Genomic DNA, 20,968 nt, shown 5'->3' with positions numbered 1-20,968 from the left:
GGGGGGCAGGCGGGGAGGTAGTGTCTGTGAGGCTGTCCGTCCACAGTCTTTTTAAAAACATGCCATTAGGACCCCCTTGGTGCTTGGCAGTCAAGCCAGAATTGTCTCCTGAAGATGCTAAGACATCTGTGCTTTTCTCCCCAGGGCCCACCCTCCCTTACAGCCTTCAGCCTTCCAGCTGGGACCCCAGTGAGGCAGGTGGACTGGGTGACCTCCAAAGTCTTTCCCAGCTATGATATTCTCTGACTTTGTGGACCAGGGTGCCCCAGGCCTCCTGGCACTGTGCTCCTTGGTGTCTGCCCTCCCAGCGTTCTTACTCTAGGACTTACTAAGGACCCCCACCCCAATTCCTGACCCAGGACTCATCCCCCTCAGGCATCCTGTGATTTCCAAAGTGCCCCAGGGGGGACTTCCCTGGTGGTCCAGTGGTTAAGACTCCACGCTCCCAAGGCAGGGGGCCCGTGTTCGATCCCTAGTCAGGGCACTAGATCCCACATGCATGCTGCAACTTAGAGCTCACATTGCTACAACTAAAGATCCGACCTGCCGCAACTAAGACCCTGCGCAGCCAAATAAATAAATAATTTTAAAAACCAAAAAACAAGGGGCTTCTCTGCTGGCGCAGTGGTTAAGAATCTGCCTGCCAGTGCAGGGGGCACGGGTTCGATCCCTGGTCCGGGAAGATCCCACATGCTGCAGAGCAGCTAAGCCCGTGCGCCACAGCTACTGAGCCTGCGCTCTAGAGCCACAACTACTGAGCCTGAGCTCCACAACTGCTGAAGCCTGTGCGCCGAGAGCCTGTGCTCTGCCACAAGAGAAGCCACCGCAATGAGAAGCCCGTGCACCACAATGAAGAGTAGCCCCTGCTCTCCGCAACTAGAGAAAGCCTGCGTGCAGCAATGAAGACCCAATGCAGCCAAAAATTAATAAATAAAATAAATTTTTTTAAAAAAGTGCCCCAGGGGACAACCACCTCATCTGCCCAGCTGTGAAGTGGGGGAGTAGACTGTGTAATTCCTGTGGGACCCCTCTAGCTCAAATGCTCTGGGATTCTATGAAGGCACTACTGAGGGAAAGTCAGCCCTGTAACCAGACATCTGCCCCTCCCCACCCTCACGGAGGCCCACTTCTCTCCCCGGGGATCTGGTTCAGTAGAAACCATCTAGATGGCGTTTCCCTTAGAGGGATTCTGATCGTGGGCACTTCAGGGCGGTGAGATGCTGAGGTAACTCACTGTGAGTGCTCCTCTAATGGCCCTCCTCACCTTATGTGGGTTAAAGATAAATATACACCATGTTGTGGATCTGCTCTCATGGGATTCCCAGGCCTCTGCTCTAGCCTGTGTTCAGCAGCTGGGGGCACCCTCTGCACCTCCTCTTGCAGCTTTAACTGCCCTCTTCTGAGGGGGCCTCAGCGCGGCCTTCTCTTTTTGGGCCTCTCTGACCCTCAGATGTGCCCCCTCCCCTAACAGGGGGAGCGCGCACAGAAGTCTGCTTCACCTGGGAGGCAGAGACCTAGCTAATGATTGAAGCACAGAAACGCCACCAAAAAGCGTGGTGGGTGTGACGTCACTGAGGGAGAAAGCCAGAACCCTCCTTCTCTCCTCCACTCCACCTAAGGGTACTCCTCTGGGAGGCCTCAGCCTCAGTCTAGTTCTGATTTGCAGGAAAATAGCTAGAGGGGATTGAGCGTTTTTCGGCCAGGCCATGACAAACAAGTAGCTGGCCGCAAGCTACCTGACCTGGGAAGGTCTATGAAGAAAGCCTTCAGCCTAAGTTCAGCCGGTACTTTCATCCTCATCAGCTGGCACCGCTCTCTAGAGGCTGCACGTGCAATGAGTTCCAGCCCTGCTTAGCGAGAAGCAGCCCTCTCCCGATTGCCATCCGTAGCCCGTCTTCTTAAGACCACAGAGCAGGGCATGAGAACAGGGCATGCTGCAAACTCAGGGAGTGGCCCCGTGACATCGTGGGGCGGACGTTAGCCTGCTTGAGGCCTGTAGTCACTGCCACCAGCACCCTCCGCATCGCAGGACTCATCTGCTCAGCACCGTGGTTGCGTCTGCCCACTGCAAGTGGGAAGAGCTGGGAGCCGAGGCAAACACCTTGTGAGTTACAGAAGGGTTTTAAGTTGAGCCAAAAATCTATCGAATTTAGAATAACATTTCTGCTCCATTTCATCTCTAGGGTGGATGCTGAGTGTTTCTTAAGCTCTGTCAAGCCAAAGTTTAGCAGATGAAAAAGAAAGAATGTTGTTGTGATGGCTTGTTCTGTTGTCATAACAACCCAAATAAATATTTCCCTATACCCTTTCTTCATTTCTCTGATGATAAACATTTTGTCTAGTTTATTAATTTCAGTTCCCAAAGTTCAACAACTAGGCTGAATAATAAAGTCAGAGCTGCACATAAACAATTTGTACAAAAGTTGTAGACAGGTTGAAGTTTTTATTTATTTATTTATTTATTTATTTATTTTCTGGCTGCATTGGGTCTTCATTGTGGTGCGCGGGCTTCTCATTGTGGTGGCTTCTCTTTGTTGCGGAGCACAGGTTCTAGACATGCGGGCTTCAATAGTTGCAGCACACAGGCTCAGAAGTTGTGGTTCATGGGCTCTAGAGCACAGGCTCAGTAGTTGTGGCGCATGGGCTTAGTTGCTCCGCAGCATGTGGGAACTTCCCGGACCAGGGCTCGAACCCATGTCCCCTGCATTGGCAGGCGGATTCTCAACCGCTGCGCCACCAGAGAAGTCCCAGGATGAAGTTTTTAATATTCAAGAAATTTACTTCTTATCTTTTTGTAGTGCATTAAGACCAGAGGCCAAATGACAGACTTCTAGCTAATGATAAGTAGGATTAGGTGGTCGAATCTTGACAAATTTAGAGTTTGAACCTTGGCCTTGACATGGGATAACGAAGCAAATAAGTCCATGTGTAGCTGTGCACCTTCATCTTGTTGTGTGTTCCTTTTGGTTCATTTTTAATCAGTTTCTGTAAGCTCAAATGGGGTCCCCTATCTTGTCTGGAATCAGTTGCACCAGCAATGTTTGCCGTCTCAGAAAAAGGTTGGATTTGTGGCATGCCCTCTCCAGGCAGATGAGCTTGCCGAGGCCTACCCAAAAGTGTGAGTAGCTGCCATCTTGGTGGTCTGGCACCCAGAATACTACCTCAGAGGTCCTCAGAGTGGCTGACAGGGAGATACCCACATTTAATTCAGCAGAGTGCTATGAAAAATGCAATTGTCAGACTGACTGTATATTAACTACCTATTTTTGCCTACAAACACCAAGAAGATAGCATTTGAAGCAACATTTAGACAGTAGCATAGCCACAAATTGTCTTCTACTCCAAACCCATCACTGACAGAATCTCGGGCTGGAAGTGTACTCCAGTTCTTCCCTCAGATTCGGATCCCTCCCAGGCTGTGCTGGCTTTGTGTGTAGTCTTTTGGGGCCTTACTGCAGCAGTTTAAAAACCCTCCAACACTTGTATCCATTAGTTGCTCAGAGTGAGGTGTGGCCATTGCTCTTCTGTCCTGTCTCTGCTAATGAGCTATAGAATTACCCTCCAATGACATGCCTTGGTTCTTTTCAATGTCGCTATTTCCAGCTCCTGGCACCTATTTCCACTTCCTGGCTTTCTCTCTCTCTTTCTTTTCTTCCCCTTCCTTCCTTCCTTCCTCCCTCCCTCCCTCCCTCCCTCCCTTCCTTCCTTCCTTCCTTCCTTTTCTTTTTTTCTTTCTTTCTTTCTTTCTTTCTTTCTTTCTTTTTCTTTCTCTCTCTCTCTCTCTCTCTTTTTTTCTCTTTCTTTCTTTCTTTCTTTCCTTTCTCTTTCTTTTCTTCCTTCCTTCCTTCCTTCCTTTCTTTCATTTTTTGGCTGTGTTGGGTCTTCATTGCTGCACGTGGGCTTTCTCTAGTTGCGGTGAGCGGGGGCTACTCTTCATTGCAGTGCACGAGCTTCTCATTGCGGTGGCTTCTCTTGTTGTGGAGCACAGGCTCTAGGCGTGCAGGCTTCAGTAGTGGTGGCACATGGGCTCAGTAGTTGTGGCTTGCAGGGTCTAGAGCAAAGGCTCAGTAGTTGTGGCACACGGGCTTAGTTGCTCTGTGGCATATGGGATCCTCCCAGACCAGGGCTTGAACCTGTGTCCCCTGTATTGGTAGGTGGATTCCTAACCACTGCACCACCAGGGAAGCCCTCTCTCTCTCTTATAATTCATAGTGTGTAGATGTTAAAGCTGGAACGTCCACTTTCCTCATGTCAAAGATGAGGAAGCTAAAGCCTGGAGAAGGGCTTTGCCTGAGATCACACAGAGAGTAGCAGACCCAGTTTTCTTGAGGCCCAGCCTGTGTTCTTTTTAACTCGGTGACACATTACTCCAGGGTTTGAAAGCATAGTAATGGAAATACGGCAGCCACCTCCTACTAGGTCTCACCAGGCCCCCAGACTAGATCCGAGTTACCTTTCACTCATGTTCCTGGAATTGATGCACAGTAGGAGAAACGCTTTGCTTGGAATATGCTAAAGGATGCTGATGGGCTCATCCTTCAAATTCCTGGGGTCTATCCAACTCTTGAAACTCATCATTTACTTTTCTGGTAGCATCTTAGAGAAAGCTCTGTGCTTGATTCTTACTGGTTGCTAGGTGAGTTGGGAGGCTGTCCAGCACAGTAACCCCAAGTAGGGCACAAGGGCTTTGTAGCAATCAGAACCATAGTGTCTTCTCCAGGAGAACTTAAGCAGTCACAAGTGTATCCTGATGTCTCTGGACTGATGCTTCAACCCTCAAGAAACACCACAGAATGGCAAAAAGCATTCTGAGACCTGACCCTTCTCCCCTGTGCCCGTCTTTTAACCTCGTGGCCCAGGCAACCTCCCACTGGGGCATCTCCTCCCTCCCCTCGCTTTTGTACGAGTTGATCACAGCTGCGGGCCCTGGTGTTCCTGTCCTCCATCCCCACTGTAATGCGAGCCAGCTTCCAGGGCTCTCTTCCTAGGACTTCCTTCAAAAACACTGCCTGTCCTCCAACCAGCAGATGCTCAGTAAGGCTACACATTAAGGGGCAAGTGAACTTGAAGAGTCATCCTTAGCATCCCCAGAACCATAGACTGTTCTCTGCATGTTCCTAAGAAACCACCAATCCCAGCAGGGCCCACCCCCATGGAAGGCTCCTCTAGCCTTCACGAGTCGGGGAACAAAATTTCGACAAGCTACACTCAGAATAACCCCTTCTTTTCTCTTCCACCATTTATTTTGGGGGAAGAGCTGCCACTAGCTGTATTATTTACAGAATCTGACCTTTCCTTATAGTGTTTCAAGAGGCAGAACTTTTGTTTAGAATATTGGTGGAGCTGGAGAGCAAGAGGGATGTGACGCTGCCAGCACTGCCCACCTGCCATGTGGCTCCTGACACTCTGGGCTTGACAGGTGCCAGCTAACGAGGTGGCAGTGGGAACCAGGTGTGGAGCATTGGGACCCAGCTGCAAAAGCAAATCAGACTATTCAAAAAACAAACAAACAAAAACCACTTGTTAGGAGAAATCACAAACAGTGGCAGCACCTAGCTACATGGCCAACAGGTGATGGAGTGAGTTGTCATCAAACTGAGTACAATTGTCCTTTAGCTCCCTGCGTTCCAGTTAAATGAATGAATTTCTTCTTTCTTTTCGTGACATTTATTCACCGGCCCGATGTATCTAGCGCTGGCATTGCTCATCATTATCTTCTCAACTTGTTCCAACACCTTCCCAGTCCAGCTGGTTCACACTCACTGCACCTAAGCCGGGCACACCCTGTCCCCCAACCCCGGCCCTCCAAGGCTTCAGCCAGGAGACACAAAGCGCTGCAGCAGCCCAGAGAAGGGAGAACCCATTAGACTTTCTCCTTCTAGGGATGAGGCCAAAAGAAAGCAGAAGGGCGCGAGGCCTTTTCTTTGAGTTGGGAAAAAAAACAGCTGAACAGTTGTATTTTTCTATTGCAGCGACTGAGAAAAACCCAAAGGCTTCTGGCCGTGCCTTTTCGTACCTCCATTCCTCAGTCTGTATCTCTTTACCACCCCCAGTCTGCAGGACTCCTCTGTCCCCACCCTGCCCCCATCCTGAATGCAGAGGTTACTTTAACCTCTTTTATTTTATTTATTTATTTTATTATTATTTTAATTTTATTTATTTGTTTGTTTGTTTATTGGCTGCGTTGGGTCTTCGTTGCTGTGCACGGGCTTTCTCTAGTTGTGGCGAGCGGGAGCTACTCTTCGTTGTGATGCATGGGCTTCTCATTGCGGTGGCCTCTCCTATTGTGGAGCATAGGCTCCAGGTGCACAGGCTCCAGTAGTTGTGGCTCGTGGGCTCTAGAGCACAGGCTCAGTAGTTGTGGCGCATGGGCTTAGTTGCTCCGCGGCATGTGGGATCTTCCCGGACCAGGGCTGGAACTCGTGTCCCCTGCATTAGCAGGCAGATTCTTAACCACTGCGCTGCCAGGGAAGTCCCTACTTTAACCTCTTTTAGCCTCGGGCTTGTTAGCTATAAAATTCAAAAGACGATGCACTCCATCTCTAAAATCACTTCCAGGACTAAAATTCTGTGATTCTATAACTTCCCTGGAGTCAAAAATGCTTAAATCACACCTCTGAAATGTAAATGGACTCTTTTTTTTTTTAATATTTATGCATTTATGTATTTATTTATTTTTGGCTGCATCGAGTCTTAGTTGCGGCATGCAAGATCTTTCGTTGCAGCCCATGGGCTTCTCTCTAGTTAGGTGCAGGTTCTCTAGTTGTGGTGTGGGCTCTGTAGTTGCAGCACATGGGCTTAGTTGCCCCACAGCATGTGGGATCTTAGTTCCCCGACAGGGCTCAAACCCACATCCCCTGCATTGGAAGGCAGATTCTCAACCACTGGACCACCAGGGAAGTCCCCTGTAAACGGACTGTTAAACATGAGTGCTGCATTTTTATTCTCCTTTAGTGAATTGACTAAAGTGAGAGTTTCAAAGACTTGCTGAAGAGACCATGGATGACAGCGTCTGTGGCCTGGACCATCGCATGATCCACTCTTTCTCCAAGTAATATTTAGGAACTTAACAACAAATGTGCTATAAAAAGAGGTGGATTTCATGCACAAGGCTTCCTTCAGGGAATTCCTTCTTAGGGTCTCTTTTAAGGGACTCCCTCTAGTCACTTGGAAATGAAAACCAACATCTCAGTAAAACATGTTAAATGGGGCTTCCCTGGTGGCGCAGTGGTTGAGAGTCCACCTGCCTATGCAGGGAACACGGGTTTGTGCCCCAGTCCAGGAAGATCCCATATGCCGCGGAGCGGCTGGGCCCATGAGCCATGGCCGCTGAACCTGCGCATCCGGAGCCTGTGCTCTGCAACGGGAGAGGCCACAGCAGTGAGAGGCCCACATACCCCACACACACACAGAAAAAAACAAACAAAAACACATGTAAATGTCAAAATTCCAACTCAACCATCACTGTCTACCTGTCTCCACCCCCCGCCCCCACCAGTTCTCTCATCCAAATCATTGGCTTCCAGGCCTTTTTACTGCAGTCCCCAATAAGAAATACATTTTAGGGACTTCCCTGGTGGTCCAGTGGTAGAGAATCTGCCTTCCAATGCAGGGGACGCAGGTTCGATCCCTGGGCGGGGAACTAGGATCGCACATGCCACGGGGCAACTAAGCCCGCGCGCCACAACTACTAAGCCTGCGCACCTCAGCTAGAGAGCCCACGTGCCGCAAGCTACAGAGCCCATGCACTGTGGAGCTCACACGCCACAACTAGAGAGAAGCCCACGCGCCGCAACAAAGATCCCGCGTGCCACAACTAATACCCAATGCAGCCAAAAAAATAAATAAATAATTTTTTAAAAAGAAATACATTTTACATTCAGACCCAGTATACCACCCACATAATACACACAGATAGTTATTTACAACTGGAAAAAATGCAGCATATTCTCTTATTTTCTGTTCTGTTCTTTCTGTGGTAGTTGTTTTTAATGCTAATAACAACCCACTGAAATTATTTCAAGACCCCCAATGGGCTGTAAATATAGTCTGCAAAAACCTGTTCTAGACACGACTATCCTTGTTTATATTTTAATGTCCTTCTAGTTTTCTAAGTCATGACCTCACACCCATGGTACTTGAGCAGATCAACTTTGTAGACTGGCCACACACAAATACAGATTAGTCCTAAAAATCAAAAAGATTTAGAATAAAGTGAATTCAACACATTCAGTGATCTATATAGATCAAGGAAATTAAACATAAATGGGAAGCAATTCACTAAAAGTATCAATGTTCTTGATATCTAGGAGAAAATGATGCCTTAAGAAAAAAAGCTTCTGTGCTTTTCAAGAAGATCCTTTGAAAGGCAGAAGTCACTTCACCCCAAGCTGCTGGCTGAATTATTGCTGTTGCTCTCCTTGGTATAAGTCTGAACTTTAGTCTGTCTCACCCTTACTCAGCTAATAAAGAAGGTATTATAGTGATAAAAACAAAATGTTGGGGTAGCATATTTCTCATTTTGGGGGTGATCATTTGAAAGAAAACACAAGACCAAATGTCAGTGCAATATGTGGATGCTATGCTACTAAGAGGCATTTCATGACTCCAGTGAGTATTAGGAGATTGACTATTTGCTAAGATAGAGAACAGGAAGGTTAGGATACATGCTGATAAATGGACAAGATTCAACATTACCCTTATTATGTTAGGGGCCCCAAAGTCAGAGCAGGACAGAAAAGAGGGCTAGTGTATATTTTAAGGATGTCTCAGGGGGTACTAGATTCAGAGGAACTCACTAGATTCAGAGGAATTTAAATGATTTGGGGGGGGGATTGCTTTCTTTTATATATATATAAATTTATTTATTTAGTTTTGACTGTGTTGGGTCTTTGTTGCTGCACATGGGCTTTCTCTAGTTGTGGCGAACGGGGGCTACTCTTCGTTGCAGTGGGCAGGCTCCTCATTGCGGTGGCTTCTCTTGTTGCGTAGCACAGGCTCTAGGCGCGAGGGCTTCAGTAGTTGTGGCACACGGGCTCAGTAGTTGTGGTGAGCGGGCTCTAGAGCACAGGCTCAGTAGTTGTGGTACACGGGCTTAGTTGCTCCGCAGCATGTGGGATCTTCCCAGACCAGGGCTCGAACCCATGTCCCCTGCAGTGGCAGGCAGATTCTTAACCAATGTGCCACCAGGGAAGCCCTGCTTTTTTTATTGCAGTAAAATATACATAACCATAAAATTTAGCATTTAAATCATTTTTAAGTGTACAATTCAGTGGCATTAAGTACATTCACGGTGTTTGCAACCATCACTACTATCCCTTTCCAGAGCTTTTTCATCATCTCAGCTGTGACTCTGTACCCTTTAAGCAACAATGCAACACTCTCCCTTCCACCAGCCCCTGCTAACCTCTATTCTACTCTGTCTCTATGGATTTGCCTATCCTAAGTCCCTCATATAAGTGGAATCATACAATATTTGTCTCTTTCTGCCTGGCTTAATTCAGTTTTTTTTAATATTTATTGTATTTATTTATTTATTAGGCTGTGTTGGTCTTAGCTGCGGCTAAGACGCAGGATCTTCTTTGAGGCATTGCAGGCTCTTCGTTGGGGGGGCGTGGGCTTCGCTCTAGTTGTGGCGCTTGGGCTCTCTAGTTTGTGGCACACGGGCTCTCTAGTTGAGGCGTGGGAGCTCAGTAGTTGTGGCGCATGGTCTTAGTTGCCCCACGGCATGTGGATGTTAGTTCCCCAACCAGAGACCAAACCCACATCCCCTGCGTTGTAAGGCGGATTCTTTACCACTGGACCACCAGGGAAGTCCCTAGCCAATATCTTTTAATCCACCTCTTTTTTCCTTAAGTAAACCAGAGCTAAGTGATTTTTTTAAACAGCCTCAGGAAAGTTTTATGACAGTGAGATTATAGGTGCCTGACATCATGGGAACCTAGTAACGGAGCATTCATCTATCCAGAACTCAGCTTCCCTGCAACTTTACATAAACAGAGCACAGCTGAGAACCAGGGCAAATGTTCAAAAGATGTCCTAACAAATGAAATGCTGGTTACAGGGCCCTGAAGATGACTTGGTATACTCACAGACGAATCCACTGGGCCCTCACTTTTGTTTTATTCTTACCTTAGACATTTCTAACAAGCTTCTGAAGTTTCCAATCCCATGGCATTTTAGAAACAGCATATTAGAATGAGAGGAGAGGGGAGCTGCTGTGAGCAGGCTCAGTAGCGATACGAAATGACTGCAAGGAAGAAGAGAAAGTCTGCTCTCACTCATCTCGGAAGGCCGCCAGTCATCACTGCAGTGCGGCTCCGCTCCGCAGAACTGGTATCAAAGTGATAATCCCAAATAATCCACCCTTCATTCAACAAACTGAGTCTGAATCCAGGCACTGAGCAAAGCGCTGTGGATCACGCACGATTCATAAGGCCCAGCGTTTGCCAATAAAAGACTACATTATGGGACTTCCCTGGTGGTCCAGTGGGTAAGACTCCACGCTCCCAATGCAGGGGGCCTGGGATCGATCCCTGGTCAGGGAACTAGATCCCACATGCATGCTGCAACTAAAGATTCCATGTGCCACAACTAAGACCCAGCATAGCCTAAATAAATATATATATATATATTTTTTAAAAAGGCTACATTATGATCATTCTGCTTTAAGAGAGACTGTTTCTCTGAATGTTGTTATTTTTCTGGGCAAGAAGCAACTGTATGTGAGTTTCGCTTTTACACAAACCTAGCCATTTGGAGCGGACGGCTGCACATGAACACTGAAGGACTTACCCTGTTTTCCCTTGATCACACCTAGGCTTTCAGGCTCGGTGGAGAGACTGTGTGTTTGCATACAAAGCATCTTCAATGAGAGAAGGAGTACCCATGAGAAAAGAGGCTTTTGTTGTTTGGGGGTGTTTTGGGAGGGAGAGGGAATGAATGGGAGCTGGAGTGTGAACAGCTCTCTCTGGCTTCCCCGTGGAGGCTGCCCACCTCCCCTAAATCGGCCCTTTCTCCCCTCTCTCCCCGCTGCAGCACCCTGTCCACGTGCTGCCACGCGATGGTGGCAGTCATCTACCCCTTCACCTGGCAGCACACCTACATCCCCGTGTTGCCACCTGCCATGATCGACATTGTGTGCTCGCCAACCCCCTTCCTCATTGGGCTGCTCACCAGCTCGCTTCCGCTGCTCAGGGAGCTGCCGCTGGAAGAGGTGAGCTCAGGGAGGTCCCCTGTGCCCTGCCTGTGGGGTGGGGCAGAGGGGAGGTGCTGGCTGTGGCTCTGCCAGCAGGCAGGGTTGGGGAGCAGGGGGACCCCACAGCTTTGTCTCAGAGTTCGCCGCCCCAAGTCGGCTTCAGTAGACCCTCAGTGACTGCAGACTCGGTTTCCCCTCTAAATGAACCTACTACCATATATACCCATTGAGAAGGGCAGCAATCAACAAGTTACCCAGATTTTAATACACCTAATCTGTAAATAGCCATCCACCCTATCCTTCCCTTCTCCACCCCACAGCACCTAGGGAAGAAAGCACACAAAGAGGTAACAATAACTGGAAATTATCTTTGGGCTAATAACGAAGTCTTGACAAAGACTGTGCTCCTACAAGGAGGTCCTTTTTCATATCAGTTAAAAAGACAACCACCAAAATGTTTTTAATGATCGAGTTCTGGATTTTCAAGTTAGCATCCAAGTGAGGAAAGCCCTTGGCATTTCTGTGGTTATTTAGTCCCAGCCCCTTCCTCTAAATAGTCTGTCCCCGTGTACTGAGAACTCCCGCAGTCAGAGCAGAACCATGGGGACTGAATGACGCTGCGCAGTCCTGAACCCCCAGGGAACCCCTGGCCCTGAAATCCTCCCCGTGTCCCCAGATGCAGCTCCTCTAATTGCCCAGATAGTCCTAAAGTCCCATTAAATATTAAACATCAGACTCAGGTCTTCGAGTGTGGATTTGTGAACTGCAAAGAGTTTGCCTGGGTACCCTCGATCCTGCAAATGGCTCAGTTCCACCCCAGGAGAAGGTGTGAGAAGGAAGGAGAGCGCTCCCTTAACTCCTGGGCCATGTGTCAGAGCCCATGATTCCCGCTGCTGGTGCAGTCATGGTGGCCATCCAGGCCCCCTGCTCATCCTCCATCAGAGCCAGTGGCCCACGCTGAGGCCTGGGGCTCGGCCACTTGCGTGATCCTATGAGTGAGCGCCTCCTTAAGTTTCGCGCCCTAGACCCTTCACTTGCTTCACCCTAGTTGTGGCTCTGGGTCTCAGCCTCACTCTGAGGAGGGAGGAGGGAGGTACTTTAGCCTGAAAGCCTTGACTCATGGAAGCCCAGCACCTGTAGCTTGACTTACTCTCCTGTTGGGTCCAGTCCTCTGGGTCTCTCCCCTCCTACCCTATTAAAACAAATGACAGGGCTAAGTGTGTCACTGGGAGGTAGGAGGAGGGAGGCCTGGGGGTTGGGTGGGTGGCAGAACCAAGTGGAATGGGAATGATGGGCGGCTCTAGCCTCTGGCGCCTCCTCAGTGACCCACACACTAAAAAACGGTCTGAGCGGCTTTGCCTCAGCCAGTCCGGGAACAGGGCAGGGAGTCCAGCCTGTGGCCCACACATGTCCCAGCCTGCAGTTACAGTGTTGAAAGTGTGCTTTTCTGGAAAGCCCTTTGCCCCACCTCCCCTCTTCATCGTTAGTGGGTACAGTGGCAATGTCAGGAAACCACAAATGGCCCCCTCCACCCCCAGCCCTGCTGCCACTCTGGGTGCCAAGAAGTAAGAAGGCTAAGAGTCCATCTCTGTATCCCGGAAGCCCTGGTAACAATAATAGTCCCTTTTCCTTATCTCATAGGTCCTTGTGGTCGACCTTGTCAACAATCGGTTCCTCAGACAGGTGAGTAAGAAGTGCAGCTTCAACCCACTGCTTGCTCTGTGTTCAGCTCTTTGTTGTTTGGAGCTCAGCTTTCCAGCTACGGAAAGGCTCCCTTGTGTGCCTGAAATTGCACAACAGGTCAGGGGGCTTGGGCAGTCCCTGGCCAGGGCTCCACTGAGGATAGGACAGAAAACGGGGCCAAAGAGGAGGGCTTTGGACAAAGGATTGATTCCCACGTGTTCTGTCACAAAACGGTTTACTGACAATTAGAATCTTTGTATGGGTTATAACTATAGACACTTGTCTTTTTTCAACATGCTTTTCAATAATATTTGATAACAAATTTCATGATATAATATGAAGTGGAAAAATCAGGATGCAAAATTGTATACACTATTTTGCTGACCTTGTTTTTTTAAAAAAGAATAGAAACAAGAAAGAAAAAATATATATATGTAACTCTAAAAAAGATTGAAAGGAAAACACACCAAAACATTAATTCTAGTTGTCTTGGGATGGGAGACTGAAAAGGAGACAGATTATGAATGATTTTTAATTGTTTTGATACTTTCATATATTTTCTATAATGATTATAAACTACTTTCATTATCAGAGAAAGTAATACACAGTTAGTTTCTTGTTATCACTTGCCAGAAAGGCCTGACTCCTATCAGATCTTGCAAAGAATCATTACATAAAGGCTTTCTGGGCATTCTGAAGGACTGCTTTTACACTTGGAATGGGCACTGAAAAGTTATATATGTTAATGCCTTTTTTTTAATCATTAGTTCCATCTACTTTTACTTCCCAAAGGCCCTCTGGGTAGGCCCATCCCAAGGCCTTCCTGCTTTGAGACCCAGATCATAAAGCCAGCTTTAAAAAGTACTGGTCAAAGAAAAAAAAAAAAGTATTGGTCACCTGCCCTGACCCGAGTCCCCGGATTAGAACTAGCCACCCCATGGGGTGGGAGGTAGGGGACAGTGGGAAACATTGATTGAGGAGCCACTAGGTGCCAAGCACGTTCACAAATTAATTGTGTTGCATTTAATCTCCCCCCCAGCTTTATTGAGATATTATTGACACATATCATATGTAAGTTTAAAATGTACAGCATGATGATTTGATGTACATACACGCTGAGAAATTATAACCACAATATGGTTAGTTAACCCCCCATTGCCTCACATAATTACCTTTTTTGTGTGGTGATAACATTTAAGATCTACTCTCTTAACAACTTTCAAGTATATGTTAACTGTGGTCACCAAACTGTACATTAGATTCCCCAGAATTTATTCATTTTATAGTGGGAAGTTTGTACCCTTTGACCAACATTTCCCCATTTCCCTCACCCCTCAGCCCCTAGTAGCCACCATTCTACTCTCTATTTTTATGAGTTCAGTATATATATATATATATATATATATATATATATATATATATATATATATATATATATATGCACAACTGTAAAATATAACATTTTCTTTTTAAAAAGATTTTTTAACATTATTATTGTGGAGAAATGCTTCAAATATTTCAAAATAAATTTTAGGAATACACAATTAACATACCTGATAGTAAAACTTTCAGTCACGTTACACTATTATTTTATATAAACTTTTTTTTTTTTTTTTGGCTGCACTACGGGGCTTGCAGGATCTTAGTTCCCTGACCAGGGATTGAACCCAGGACCCTGGCAGTGAGAGCACTGAGTCTTGACCAGTGGACGACCAGCAAATTCCCTGAGTTCAGTTTTTTTAGATTCCACATATAAGTGAGAACATACAGTATTTTCCTTTTGCTGTCTTATCTATTTCACTTAGTATTAGTCTATCCATGTTATCACAAAAGTCAGTCTTTCTTTCTTTCTTTTTTTTTGTGGTACGCGGGCCTCTCACTGTTGTGGCCTCTCCCGTTGCGGAGCACAGGCTCTGGACGCGCAGGCTTAGCAGCCATGGCTCACAGGCCCAGCCGCTCCGCGGCACGTGGGATCTTCCCGGACCGGGGCACAAACCCGTGTCCCCTGCATCGGCAGGCGGACTCTCAACCACTGCGCCACCAGGGAAGCCCAGTATTTCTTTTTTATGGCTGAATAATATTCCATTGTGTGTATGTGTATCTATGCACATACACATGTATATACACGTACATACACATCTATAAAAACGTCTATTCATGTCCTTTGCCCATCTTTTTTTTCTATTGAGTTGTATGAATGCCTTATTTATTTTGGATAGTAACCCCTTATCAGATATATGCTTTACAAATATATTCTCCCATTCTGTAAGTTGCCTTTTCATTTTGCTGATTGTTTGTTTTATTGTGCAGAAGCTTTTTAGTGTGATGTACTCTCACTTGTTTACTTTTGCTTTTGTTACTTGTGCTTTTGGTATCAGATCCCCCAAAATTGTTACTAAGATCAATATCAAGGAGTTTTTCACCTATATTTCCTTCTAGTAGTTTTACAGTTTCTGTTCTTACATTTAACTCTTTAATCCAATTTTTTTTAATCCACATAATTTTTGTGAGTCATATAAGATAGGGGTCCAATTTCATTCCTTCGTATGTGGATGTCCAGTTTTCCCAACACCATTTATTTAAGAAACCATCCTTTCAGACTTCCCTGGTGGCACAGTGGTTAAGAATCCGCCTGCCAGTGCAGGGGACATGGGTTCGATCCCTGGTCCGGGAAGATCCCACATGCCACGGAGCAACTAAGCCCATGTACCACAACTACTGAGCCTGTGCTCTAGAGCCCACAAGCCACAACTACTGAGCCCCCATGTCACAATTACTGAAGCCCATGCACCTAGAGCCTGTGCTCTGCAACAAGAGAAGCCACCGCAATGAGAAGCCCGCACACTGCAAGGAAGAGTAGCCCCCTCTCGCTGCAACTAGAGAAAGCCCACACACAGCAATGAAGACCCAGTGCAGCCAGGGAAAATTTATAAAAAAAAAAAAAAAAAAAAAAAGAAGCCATCCTTTCTCCATTAAATATTCAGCTCCCTTGTCAAATATTAGCTGACCATATATGTACGGGTTTATTTCTGGGCTCTCAATTTTGTTCTGTTCATCTATATGTCTGTTTTTTTGCCAGTACCATACTATCTTGATTACGGTAGCTTCGTGATAAAGTTTGGAATCAGGAATTATGATGCCTCCAGCTTTGTTCTTCTTCCCCAAGATTGTTTTGGCTATTCAAGGTCTTTTGTGGTTCCATACAAATTTTACGATTATTTTTTCTATTTCTGTGAAAAACATCATTGGAATTTTCACAAGGATTGCATTCAATCTATAGATGGCTTTGAGTAGTATGGACATTTTAACAGTGTTTATTCATTCAATCCATGGGCACAGAATATCTTTCCATTAATTTATATCTTCTTCAGTTTCTTTCATCACCGTCTTATATGGTGCATTTAATCTTCACGGTGAGGTAGATACTGATTGGTAGCCCATTTTACAGATGGGGAAACTGAGACTCACATAGCTTGTAAAAAGTGGAATCAAGATTCAAACCTCAGACCTCTAGTTCTAAGTTGTGTTCTTTCCACTAAACCAGGAACCCTGTCAGGACTGCCCTGCAGTGTCCAATGTGTCCTGCTGGCCAGGATGCAGCCACCATCCCCAGAATCACTGGGGCAATGGCCCACCTGTTTTTTCTGCTTTACAGATGGATGACGAGGATTCCATTCTGCCCCGGAAGCTTCAGGTAGCCCTGGAACACATTCTGGAACAGAGGAATGACCTGGCTAGTGACCAGGATGACAGGTCCCCAGACTGCAAGCGTGGTAAATGCTCATCCACCTCCCAGACTGCACCCCCTCTTCCATCATTGGAGTCAGGGAGCAAATGGACTATGGGCATCTGTCCCACTTGGCACTGGGTTAAGCAGGAAAATAGGCAAGAGAGGTATACAGGGAGAGAGGCTGGGCGCTCGTCCCCTTTATCAGGACCTAATTCTAACAATGAGCTGTGGGGAAGACTTTTCCCACCCCATTTTGGCCCTAAAATATCTGTTTAAAGGTGGGGAAGAAATGACATGCTCACTGTGGGTAATCTTTTTTGTGGATCATTGCAGTTTGCCATCCAGGGAGCTAGCATCCTTGTCTTAGTGACTGGCTTGTCCCGAAGGCTCTGCCTCAGCCCTCCGCCCTCACTGGTCCTGGTCCTTCCCCATTTTGCTCAGGCCCTGAGTCCAGCCCCTTGAACGAGGTGGTATCCGAAGCCTTTGTCCGCTTCTTCGTGGAGATGGTGGGCCACTACTCGTTGTTCCTGACGGCGGGCGAGCGAGAGGAGAGGACCCTGCAGCGAGAGGCCTTCCGCAAAGCCGTCTCCTCCAAGAGCCTCCGCCGGTTCCTGGAGGTCTTCATGGAGACCCAGACGTTCCGGGGCTTCATCCAGGAGCGGGAGCGGCGCCGGCAGGATGCCAAAGGTCAGGAGACATGTTCCCTGTGGGGGGCTGAGGCAGCCAGAGATGCCCAGACCCCGGGTGGATGTTGAGCAGGGCGGAAGGTCGGGGGCCAGGGCACGGATGGGAACAGCATGCAGCCTTCTCTGGAGGACGTTCATTCTCGCCACCTCTGAGCTGGGGAAACTGCCCCTATGTCCTGCTGTCTCCCCAGGCGTCGCTTCCCCTCTGCTTCCCATTCCCAGAACCACACTGCAGGTTCTGGCTGCAAGTTCCCTCCTGCTCTGTTCTCCCCAGCTCGACGAAAGTCTCAAGGACGCCCTTCCCTACCCCTCTCTGTGGCGCCTCGTCTCCTTTTCCTCAGGCCTCCTCTGGTCCCCTCTGCCCTGCTTCCTCAGCCTCTCCTCTGGGACCTGGGGATGGGATAGAGGAGCAGAGGACGGCCCCATGCCCTCCGCTATACGTGGTGCCACTGAGCCCAGCGGGCTGGCCGTGGGGGAGGCAGGACGGCAGAGACTGCCCCAACCTGCGGAGTTTGTGGGTCATCGCTCCATGAGACCGCCCAGCCCCGCCCCAGCCCTCGCTCCGTGAGGTTCCCGTCTCTCCTAGTCTCCCTGTCCCTGTTGCTGGACTCCATCACGCTTCTAGTGATGGAGGAGCAGGGAGTGTGCACCAGGAGGATGAAACCATTCCCATCTCTTTCTTACATCATTTTAAGTCCTTTTGGGAATCTAAAAACTAGAAATGTCAGTAAGGGCTATCCCAGATGGGAGCTAGACCCGAGAAGGGGAAAGATGCTCAACACTGAGGAGATGCCTCACAGTGACCAGGGGTGGGGGCCAGGGAAGCAGCTGGCCCAGGCCTTGGTGTCCTCTGGGGCTGCAATTGCAGAGACTGATCTGAGGAACCAAAGCTCTACATTCCCAGAGCTCTTTGCAAGGCAGAAAGGGAGTCTGTCACACTTCAGGTGTTCTGATGAGTGCTATCTGAAGAGACAAAAGAAAATGGATTAGCGAGTATGAGTCCCACAACTCCTGATGAAAGGATTCCTTTTAATAGAAGACCTGCTGGGTACACAGATCACTATTTGATAAGAGAGAGCGAGACATAAGGCTTAAAAGTAGCACAGAAGGAGCCCCGTCTGTGGAAGATCAGTAAGAGATGAAGACAGCGTGCCTGAGGCTCCAGTCCCGGGGTGAGAACTGAAGGGCCCTCAGAGGTGGCCTGCCCGCCCTCCTGAGTCTGCAGATGGCAGCCAGGTTCCCAGGAGGCCAAACCACTTGGCCAGGGGCCCTCTTGTGGGAGAATGCGAGGAAAAGGGAGCCCTGAGGAGCTCCCGAGCCAAGGCCGTCTGGTTCATCTTTGAAACCGCGGGCCTGGCACGGTGTACATGCTTGCAAGGTCTTTGTCCAGTAAAGATAGGATTTCACATACGAGCTAGCTTTACAGCTTTCCAAAGATACTTATTGCACAGGTTGGACAATTATAAGAGCAGTACAAGCCCTTATAAATCTCATGAGTCAGAGCATGTTTATAGGAGCAACTTCATCTCAGAAGCAAGGTTTCTCTTTCCTATGGCAGTAAGGAAATGGATATGTCTAGAAGCACGAAGAGAAGGAACTAAAATGGCTGGGATTTCTCTTGTCAACAGGTCTTTTTGAGGTCCGAGCCCAAGAGTACCTGGAAACACTCCCCAGTGGAGAACACAGTGGTGTCAACAAGTTCCTGAAGGGACTAGGTGAGGCCTAGGGGTCTCGGTTCCTATCAACAGCCTCCGAGCCATGGGGTCTTGGTCAGTTCCCTCCCCTAGAGCCGGGGCCTAATAATGCAGAGCTCCGAGGCCTGCACCAAGTGAACCAAGTCAGCATTTTACCCACCTATTCTAATCTGTCCCCAGATAAGGGGACAGATTTCCTGGGCCCCTGGCTGTCTTGCTGTTCTTTCGCTCTTATCTCCCACACTCTTAAACCTTCTGGGGTATTGGGCTTAGAAGCATGATGAATGGAACCAGAGAAAGGTGTTTGGCAGTAAAGACCTGGACCAGCCTCCAAATGATGCCCCCGTAAAGTAGAAATGTAAGAATTTTAATAAGGACTGCAGTTTAATCAGGAAAAAGGCCCTTACTAGGAAAGGGAGGAGGAGAAGAAAGCGAAGAAGGTGAAGGAGGAAGCAGGCCCCAGTAAGGAAGAACTGCAGCGAGGAGGACCCCACGGAGGACTTGCAGGGGTCGTGCCGGTGCCTCAGCCGGGATGGCCAGCTGCCTGGGAAGGGACCGCCTACCTCCCGCGCTGCTGGGAGTTTTCTCCTCACTTGGCTCTCAGGGATGTGTTACAGTCAGTGCTTCCTGTATCACCGTTTCAGAAGCAACATCTACAGCTCTGACATGCTTCCTTTCAAAACTCCCCAAGTCTGAGGAAGATCCCTTTTCACGGGGAGGTGCATGAGGAGGGCAGCCAGGCAGGGCGAAGTCCCCCAACTTCTGCTGAGCTCTGGGGTGAAGCTCTGGGGTGCGGGGCGGGGAGGCCACACTTTTCTGCACTGCCTCTGGGGTGAAAAGGGCAGGATTTAACTCAGCCCCTTTGTCTGCCTGGTGAAATGTTCTCACTTTCTTTTTTTAGGCAATAAAATGAAGTTTCTCCACAAGAAATAGCCCTCAATCCAGCCTCCAGGGAGAAGTTTTCCTAGGGCAACCACGTGTTTTAAAAACAGTCCTGGTGGTCTTTCTGAAATGTTGGGTCCTTGGTTGTCCCAGGGGCTGGGATAAAGGCCGGGATGGTTTCCGGCCACCACTGGGCTCTCCCCAGGACCCGGGACCCCCCCGAGCCACCGGAAGGTGCCGCTTCTTTAGAACAGCACTGGAAATGGGACCTGAGACCAGGCACATTCAAACGGATTGTTTTGGTTGTTGGTTTTGGGTTTTTTTAATTTTTTTATCTTAGATATTAAAAAAAAAAAAGAAAGGTGTTTGGGTTTTCCTTTTATTATGCCAAGGCTAAGACAACTGTCCTGCCCTGTGTCATCTCTCCCTGGTTCATCCTGCCTGGCAGTTGTGCTCTGGAGCCAAGAGGAGGAGATGGGAAGGGGCGGCTGCCAGGTGCTCCTCTGGGCAGAACTGGGGACAAGTGTGGGGTGAAGGGGGGAGCACTGTGGCGACGCCTACAGACACTACAGACACCACACCACCGGTGTCGGGACGGGAGTCCTCTTGGGGAAAGGACTGGCAGGTAGTGGAGTGGAGTCAGATCTGTGCTGAAAAGGAAGAAAGAGAACAGTAAAAGGAGTTGGTTTCCTGGGGTGAGCTGCGCTTTCAGGCTGGCTGGTGATGCCACCTGGTGGCCGAGGCCACTTGCTGTCATGCCACTGACTCCTCTGGTCCCAAATGGACCTGACTCTTCTGGAGGGCCTCTTTCCTCTTAGAAGCCATAGAGCCGTCCCCTGCCCAAGCAGCCCATGACTTTTAGAGGTACACACAAAAAGAGGAAATCTCCTTGTAAGATCTGTTAATAAAATATTCTTAGTGTCCTAAAGTTTATGATGCTGCCTAGAGCCCATCTTAAAACATGTGAGGGCTTCCCTGGTGGCGCAGTGGTTGAGAGTCCGCCTGCCGATGCAGGGGACACGGGTTCGTGCCCCGGTCTGGGAAGATCCCACATGCCGCGGAGCGGCTGGGCCCGTGAGCCATGGCCGCTGAGCCT

At 48.3% G+C, this 20,968-nt stretch overlaps 1 protein-coding gene across 1 annotated transcript in view; it reads left to right on the top strand.

Moving 5' to 3' along the window:
* The window catches only part of DENND2A (DENN domain containing 2A), a 104,333-nt gene extending 84,410 nt beyond the window's left edge, over positions 1–19,923 (top strand). The window contains exons 15-20 of the mRNA XM_007466620.1: positions 11,038–11,215; positions 12,839–12,880; positions 16,536–16,653; positions 17,052–17,297; positions 18,925–19,011; positions 19,892–19,923. Coding sequence (XP_007466682.1) covers positions 11,038–11,215; positions 12,839–12,880; positions 16,536–16,653; positions 17,052–17,297; positions 18,925–19,011; positions 19,892–19,923 — 703 coding nt within the window. The remainder of the gene's footprint in view (positions 1–11,037; positions 11,216–12,838; positions 12,881–16,535; positions 16,654–17,051; positions 17,298–18,924; positions 19,012–19,891) is intronic.
* The last annotated feature ends 1,045 nt before the right edge of the window (positions 19,924–20,968 follow it).

The sequence above is a fragment of the Lipotes vexillifer genome, unplaced genomic scaffold (assembly GCF_000442215.2).
Source record: "Lipotes vexillifer unplaced genomic scaffold, Lipotes_vexillifer_v1.1 scaffold71, whole genome shotgun sequence".
Lineage (NCBI taxonomy): Eukaryota > Metazoa > Chordata > Mammalia > Artiodactyla > Lipotidae > Lipotes > Lipotes vexillifer.
The sequence above is the reverse complement of the archived record's forward strand: the minus strand, read 5'-3'. Positions and strand labels throughout refer to the sequence as shown.